At 30.4% G+C, this 8,026-nt stretch overlaps 1 protein-coding gene and 2 long non-coding RNA genes across 5 annotated transcripts; 2 read left to right on the forward strand and 1 right to left on the reverse strand.

Moving 5' to 3' along the window:
- The first annotated feature begins 1,100 nt into the window (after positions 1 to 1,100).
- Positions 1,101 to 3,416, forward strand: LOC146945041 (accelerated cell death 11-like). The gene is made up of 4 exons (XM_085743431.1): positions 1,101 to 1,485; positions 1,950 to 2,122; positions 2,893 to 3,038; positions 3,184 to 3,416. Exons 1-4 carry the CDS (start codon positions 1,138 to 1,140, stop codon positions 3,288 to 3,290), a joined length of 774 nt encoding a protein of 257 aa, XP_085599557.1. The 5' UTR covers positions 1,101 to 1,137; the 3' UTR covers positions 3,291 to 3,416.
- A 235-nt stretch (positions 3,417 to 3,651) lies between these two features.
- On the reverse strand, positions 3,652 to 8,026 carry LOC146945042 (uncharacterized). Of its 3 annotated transcripts, none has more exons than XR_015026212.1 (6): positions 6,649 to 8,026; positions 5,218 to 6,113; positions 4,995 to 5,133; positions 4,762 to 4,868; positions 4,434 to 4,521; positions 3,652 to 4,062 (listed from the first exon to the last, which is right to left on the reverse strand). It is a non-coding gene; the product is annotated as an uncharacterized LOC146945042 (long non-coding RNA). The 3 variants fall into 3 exon arrangements; XR_015026210.1 differs by having other exon boundaries at positions 5,968 to 6,113; positions 6,649 to 7,985; XR_015026213.1 differs by lacking the exon at positions 4,762 to 4,868 and having other exon boundaries at positions 5,968 to 6,113; positions 6,649 to 7,982.
- LOC146945043 (uncharacterized) lies at positions 3,951 to 4,767 on the forward strand. The gene is made up of 3 exons (XR_015026214.1): positions 3,951 to 4,085; positions 4,181 to 4,207; positions 4,488 to 4,767. It is a non-coding gene; the product is annotated as an uncharacterized LOC146945043 (long non-coding RNA).

Below are 8,026 nucleotides of genomic sequence, written 5' to 3' on the forward strand. Positions count from 1 at the left end.
CAATTAGATAGGATAATTCAGCTCATAGAAATACATTGGGGGGGGGGGTTGCTCATCACCCCCTTATATGCGCAAATCTTCGGATCAGAAGTTTACTTCCAATAAAATGCTGCATTTTAAGGGGATTGGATGAGCAATCACCATTCTAATGTATCGCTTTAAAATTAAATAGAAAAAGTAGTTATAATGTGGTTCCGGTGAATTTGAAGAGCTCAACAACCTGATCTAAACAAATTAAATTGGTGTAAACTGATTAGTTTCGCTTACTTTTTCCCCTGTTTTAGATATGAATCGAATCAACTAGTCAAGTCCGAGTTAGGATTGATATCTCTTAACAAATTAAATTGACATATTCAAACCATTCCTGTCAATTTCGATTATTTTTTTAACCATTCCTGTCAATTTTTATTTGAATAGCATCGTTAACTAACTGGCCCCACTATGACTGTTGTTTCCATCACGGGAAAGTAGAACTATAGCCCACCAATTTAGAACAATTTCTTGTGTCAATGTGAATTCAACTTTCAAGAATTCAATCATTACTTCTTAAAAAAAAAAAAAATCAATCATTAAGACTACTTTGGTACTTTGGGTTTAAATAAATTAATAAGAAAGTTTGAGTGGAAAAAAAATTCATAAGATGACTTGGCTTGTTCACATGAAGCTATAACTATACAAGTAAACAATCAATTTAGTCTTCTGAGAATCAGTATCTCGTATACTTGCTTACTCCTAAAGTATATGAAGTAATAATTCATTCTTAAACTATATAGAATCCATCAATTTGGTCTCAAAAACTACATGAAATCCATCAAATTATACTATGCTATTACAATAGATACTGAGAATTAAAGAGACATTTCATACAGTTTAAGTGTTATTTACTATTTTTAAAATTATTATTTAAAAATTTCATATAGTTTTAGTTTTAGAAACTAAATATGAGATAGTGATGACGCTTTATTCTGACGTATATATTGTACTATGTTCGAAGTACTCTTTCTCCGAACCTTCAGAACTTGAACTCATTGCATCCACTCAACACATTCACACACATGTATAATGTATATATATGAAGATAAGGTGCAAACACTAAGGACAAGAGAAGAAGTATAATAATATAATATTTCTTCTATCATGGCAAGTAATGAACAACATGTACATCAGAGAAAAGGGATTAAAGCATGTGGTGGTTTTCTGACGTGCTTTTCTGCCAATGCCCGAAAAGAACAGCAGCAATCGGTACATGATCATGTCGACAACAACACGGAGGATATCGTAAGAAGAAGGGCGGCTTCCACGACAGCAGTCGATGAAAAACATCTCGCTAAAATCGCAGATGCATTCAAAGAGCTAGCAAATGTCATCGTCAATGAAAATATGATTGAGGTTGCTGCTTTTTCCCGTGCATGTTCTTTCGTAGCTCCCCTTTTTGGTAGTGTTGGCTTTCATTTCCAGTTCATTGAGATGGATTACGTTACCAAGGTAAGCTACCAATAAACTAGTCATTATTAATTATTGATAACATACATGTGAATATGTGATATTATTTGTTGATACACACTTACTAATACATAGACGACGGACACATTGTAATAATTTAAGATGAAAGAGATTAATTATAATCATGTGTCAGTGTCGTGTCAATGTTAAACACATACACACATACCAAATATGCCTTTAATCTGAAGTGTTGGTAACACAAACATGGATTTTATGCAAGGAGAGGATGTTTATGCAAGAGTATATATGGATATCAGAGTAGAAAATATTTGCAATTGTTCAAATAGATAAATGACTTATCTTATTCAATGTTTGTTCAAATAAACTAGTTAATATTAATAACATATGTGTGATTTTATTCATTGACACACACAGACCTGGAATTTAGAATAATTCATTGCGACATATTTAATTTGATTATCACATGATTTTGATGGTAATAACAGGTAAATGACATAGCAGAGGCATCAAAGTCTTTCAAAATATTACAATCTATGGTTGATCAAGATGTGCAAACTAATTCTGTGAGAAAACAAGGGAGCCATTCCAGAAATCTTTTGAAAATAAAACGTGGACTAGAATTTCTCAAGGTGCTATTTGAACAAGTTCTACTCACAGAGTATGTACACCTTATTCATTTGCTACTTTACCATTTGATGTGTGTCAGTGTTTTATTTGATATATGCTCTTCATATTTTGGTTGAAGAGATCCAAAGCATGTCACTATCGCCCTTACTTGTAACATCCTTAATTAATATGTTTTTAAGATTAGTGCTAGACAACAATGATTAAACCAAGTCCCTCAAAAAAAAAAAAAAACAATGATTAAACCAACGAAACTCATCTGATAACTGATAAGTATGTGAGTTTAGATACGCTCTAATTTTGAGAATCTTGATGAATAGTAAATCTTTAAGCATATCTCTGTGAGTATGAGACTTGTTCTAACTTCTAACCTACGCGGACATAGTCACTGACATCGGAAACGACACATTTACACTGATAAATTTTTAAGACAATGACATAATTCAATGTAATCGCACGTATCAGTATCGTGTCGGTGTCAGACACTGACAAGTGTCGGAGACCGAGACACACCTTCGATAAAAGATGCTATTGAGGTTCTAACCTTGGTGAGTTCCAAAAGCCAAGGACTAAAAATAAAATAAATTGAAAGTGGAAAATTGGACGACAGAAAAAGATCCCACTTACAATTCTTTAACCTTTAGTGCAAATTGGGCTGCGTGGAAAAAGTGTCCTTGGACTAATATTGACTTTGGTGTTAACCTCAATAATGTAGTCTTTTTTGTTGAAGACAAGTTTTGATTAGCTTTGGTAGTACTTGACAGTGATAGTGAATTATGTTCCAATGTGTGTTTTTTTTGGCAGGGGAAATTCTATGAAGGATGCAGTTTCTAAGGCTTACACACAGATATTTAATTCATATCATGGTTGGGCTCTCAGAAAGGCTGTTGCTGTAAGGTTACATTACCTCCCTACAAAGCAGCAGCTATATAGGAAACTCAGGGAAGATGGTAAGTATAATATAACATTTGTTACCATCATTTTAAATGTGTTTAGGGCATGTTATGTTTATTATTTTTTTTATAATAAAAAAACTTACTATTCTAGTAATTAATTATGATATTTACCTTTTTTTCCTTCTGTCTTATGCTGTAGAATCTTCAGCAAAGGTCCTAATGGAAACTTATATATCAGAATCCCCGCATCTACTCCGATACATCGAGAAGATCTTTCTTGAAAGAGAGTTGGGTATAGATTGGTGAACCTTCTAAATGGATGTGTTTTTTCATTTAGTTGAGTTGAGTATGTAATAAAGAAGTGTTTTTGTTTGGAATCTTTTTGACAGAATAATTAATTCCTTTGGTTTGTAACAACCATTTTTGCTGTAATTGAAAGAGCATCATTTTTTGTGCAAAGGGTAAATTAATTTCCTAAGTACAATGAGGGAGAAAGAAGAAAATATAAATTTTAGGTTTGGCCTAAATAGGCACCTAGTCCTCTCTTAATATAAGAACAAAGTATGTTGTGGAAAACTCAAATATAACCTTTAATGAATTTCTGCCACGTCGCCCTTTTGAGGGTAAATTTTGTCTTAATTTTACTTATTCTAACAAGATTATGTCATCTAACTCCAATGATGTCATGTAACTATAAAGTTGAGTTTTACAACATATTGCAACACCTTTTCCTTGAGAACTAACCATATAGTTGCCTTTTTCTGAACAAATACACTTTGAGATAACATGTGATTCAAACTTTTCACATATATCAATGTTACAAATTGGAAATAGCTGTCAATTCTTTTTGGCTCTCAAATTTGAATTTCAAATTTCTTTTGCTCATACATAAATTTTCCACAAATTTCATTCTTTGCTCACACTACTTATCTCTTTATCAACTTATTTCTCTCTCTACTTCCCTTTCATTTACTTCCTCATGTATCTTCTTCTATCATTTTGTTCTTCATTTTCCTCCCGTCTTTGTAATCTTAAACTCCAATATGTTTTTGCAGAAAAGTTGCAATTTTTTTCTTCTCTGCACAACCAAAAAGGACACGGGTAAGTACAATAACACCAATTTTGTATCTATACATATTCTTTTTTTATTCTGTTCATATCAACTTTAAGTAACTGTCATGTTTTTTCTTCCTTAGGTTCATAACCACACATTCTACAAAAAGGTAAACAAGTTTCTATTTTTCTTCAACTTCATCATTTTCAATATAGATGCAAGACAAAATTCTAATAACGAACATTAGTTAAGAGATGCAAAGTCTACATAGCAACATAAAATACATGTTATACTTTCTTCTTTCTTCTATAAATATAAAACAAAAGAAAAAATCCAGATCAATAAATTAACAAATTACAGCCATAAATAAATGATGAGAAATATTGTTACAATACCTTTTTGCAGATGAAATGAAGTTCTTATCTCTCCAACAAATGTTCTTTTTGCAGGTAACTTAAATGATGTTGTTGTCCATCCAAGAAACTACAAAGAAAGACATGCCTAAATAAACAATGACGAAACATAAAGGGGAGGGTTTTGAAAGAGTTTGATTATGATAAGTTTGATTGTGATATGTTTTTTTGTGTTATTATACCTGTTATGAAAAAATAAATATATAAGAAAAGTTTAGTTGTGATGACAAATGACATAGTATTGTTGTTTAAATTAAGATGATGATGAAGAAACAGAGATCCAAAAACATTTTCAAGAAGAAAATCTTACACTTCTGTCTTTAAGAGTTTTTGTTTATTTTTTCTTCTTATATGTTCTCCTGAGCTCCATTTTATCTTCATTTTGCAGGAGATTTAAAAGTCTGTCTCCTTTTATATCTATATATACGTATTTAATAAACTGTGTTAACAAATGCTCCAAAGAAAAACATAATATTATTCTTTAAATTTAGAAGATGAAGAAGAAACGTAGATCCAAAAACATTTTCAACAAGAAAAACTTACACTTCTCTCATTAAGAGTTTTTGTTCACTTTTTCCTCTTGTACGTTTTTTTTACTAAGCTCCATTTCTATTCTTCCACTTCATTTTGCAAGAGATTTAAAAGTTGAACTCCTTTTTCCAGTCAACAGTAGACCGATTTCCTGTAAAAAAACAAAAATCTTTGAAAATTATTATTTTTCCTAACCAACAACAAAAAATACCACATGTAATCTGGGTATACATACTTTATTGAAATTTTTTTCTTCTCTGCGCAACCAACAAGGACAAAGGTAAGTAAAAGACAATAACACCAATTTTGTATCTACTCATATGCATTCTTTATTCTTTTTTTATTACGTTTGTATCATATTTAACAAACTATCATGTTTTTTCTTGCTTAGGTTCATAACCACACATATTCTACATGAAGGAAATAGTTTGAAAGGAGTTTGGTTAAGATGTGTTTGATTGTGCTATGTTTTTTGTGTGATTATAACTGGTATTAAAAAATAAATATGTAAGAAATATATGATTGTTTTTTTAATAAAGGTTGTCGGAAGGAGGCTGCGGCCGGAAGCCGACCAAGGTTGAAGAAAGCTTAAAAAGAGATGAATTTGTTTTGGTTAAAACAAAATAAATAAATAATAAATGAATAGTTGATTTGTTATTGATGTGTGGTTCAATGTTATGACATGCATCACATGAGAGTAGTTGAGAACTCTAATGTGTGATGCCTAAACTTTCTTTTTATCATTTTCCATATATTAAATGAATAAAAAAGAGTTTTGATTTCTGACAAAAAAAAAATAAAGTGGTGAAAATACTTTTTTTTGGTATAATGTGAGTTGTGATTTCTGACCAAAAAATTGAGTGGTGATAATTATATTTTTGTGATATAATGTGTCGAAGGAACTTTGTTTTAGATTTCAATTAAACTTCAAACCAAAAAACACAAGGTAGGTACAAAAGAGAGAAAAGGAAGGATGAGAACTTACAATAGCATTAACCGAACTTAAATTCATGTCATTACCACCAAAAAAGAATGGTGATTTTAAACCATAATATCTAAGCAAGATGAGAGACAAAATGAGAGGGTCGATCAAAATTTTGTTGATATAAAGCTCAGAGTCAGCCATAGTATCTGAAATGAAGGGTAGTAAACGATTAGTAGCAGAAGTAACTCAAATTTTCTCAGTGAATCAATAATCTTCGGATATGGACTAGACAAGGATTAAGGTCTCAATTAAACACTAGAAAGACACATGAATAAACAATATAACATACAAATATTTTTCCTGGTTTTTATTTTATTTTTTAAACAGCATCTTTTATTAGTTTAGGTTTATATTTCAGTTTGTAGATTTAACAAGGAAGTTCAGAGCTTAAATAAAATTGAACTGTCAAAAACACCATACAATAGAGTCTGAGTCTCTAAATCTAAAATTATTTATTGTTAATGTTACAAAATTCAAAGTGATAAAATATTTATCTTTTGTGAAGGAAAAGTGAGAAAATATTGTTTTGCATGTAAAATTTGATCAAAAAATACAACACCATAATTTTCAGATTTGAGATAGATAAAGGTTGAGATCCTAAATAAAAATCAAATCTTTATGATTTGGGTGACTAAACAATGATAAATTAATTAATTATATAGTTAAACAAAATAACATTACCATGTCTAAAATGGCTTTACCAAGAAGAGAGGTGCATGATTTACCAAGAAAAATAAAGAAACTACTCCCGTACGGTGGTTACCGGAAACGGCCTCTAAGTCCGGTAGTCTGAAATATCAAAGAAATAAAATTAAAAAAAGGGTGTATTATAAAGAATGGAGAGATTAGTTCGGTGGTGGTGCATCAAAACGGTGGCCGGAAATCACTTTTTAAAAAATGTGAAATTTTCAAGCTATTTCCTTTTGAAAATCTGATTTGATAGAAAGATAGAGGAGAATGAGGTGATGAATAATATGTAATTTTTTATGAGTAAATGTCGCCGGAAAGATGTAGATCTGGTCGGAAGTTGCTGGTGGTGGTTGTTCATGGTGGAGAAGAAAACGATGTGAATGAGATGGATGGTTTCAGGCGAGTGATAGAGAGAGAGAGAGAGAGAGAGAGGGGAGGGGAAATATGTGAGAGATGTGGAAACTGATAGGTTTTGTTAAAAATAAACAAATTATTAAATAATATTAAATAACAAAATTAATATACGTGTGAGGTGTGAGGATTTGAGAAAGGGAATAGAAAGAGAGTACCAATGTGTAGAGATTTGGAGAGTGGTATAGCAGGTGCGTGTGGTGTGGCAAATTTTTAAAAAACTAGCATTAAAACAAATTTATAATTAATTAATATTTTTTAATGGGACAATTAATTAACGAGTAAATCATGAATTTGGTTGATGTCTTTGAAAGTCATTTTTAAATCGGTCGTTGACTCTATTAATATTTTAAAAATAGTGTTTGTCAAAATTTTCTGAATTAAATCATTATCTTTGTGTTTTGTCACACGACGAGTTAAACTTTTGACAAAAACAGAGGCTATTTTGAAATATTATAAAAAGTTTTTATATTAAATCTTTATCTCTATGTTATTGTCACATTACGAATGACTTAATTGAGAAATTTTTAACAAAGACAAATATTATTTTGAAATATAAATAGAATGATGGACTAATTTGAGAGTGTTTTACAAAGGCAAAGACTAATTTGATGGTTTACTCATTAGTACTTCATTTGCCTCAAAGTGATAGTCGTTAAGGTTTGTACATGATTTTTAAGAAAATATTAATTATGGTGATTTCAATGTCAAAATTAATATCATTTACTAAAATACATCTATTAATTGTAGTTAGTGGATAGTACGTCAGATGAAATTTAATAAATAAGAGCATAATAGTGGAAAAAAAATATAAATGATGTTTTGATATTATAAAAAGTAATAATTATTTTAAGACAGAGAAAATAATACTAAAAAAAAACGATTATTTTAAGATGGGGGGAGTATTTAATAGAGTTAAGAAAAATCAAACAGGGGTCTGAGAGCATAATTCATCATG

This window comes from Medicago sativa, chromosome 2 (genome assembly GCF_051527215.1).
Source record: "Medicago sativa cultivar Bolivia chromosome 2, Bolivia_mono, whole genome shotgun sequence".
Classification (NCBI taxonomy): domain Eukaryota; kingdom Viridiplantae; phylum Streptophyta; class Magnoliopsida; order Fabales; family Fabaceae; genus Medicago; species Medicago sativa.

What these genes read in the sequence shown, in the direction of transcription:
- LOC146945041 (XM_085743431.1), top strand. Translation starts at nt 1,138, where the DNA reads ATGGCAAGTAATGAACAACATGTACATCAGAGAAAAGGGATTAAAGCA. An exon ending in AGATGGATTACGTTACCAAG is followed by an intron (nt 1,486 to 1,949) that starts GTAAGCTACCAA and finishes TGGTAATAACAG; the next exon opens with GTAAATGACATAGCAGAGGC. An exon ending in TAGGAAACTCAGGGAAGATG is followed by an intron (nt 3,039 to 3,183) that starts GTAAGTATAATA and finishes CTTATGCTGTAG; the next exon opens with AATCTTCAGCAAAGGTCCTA.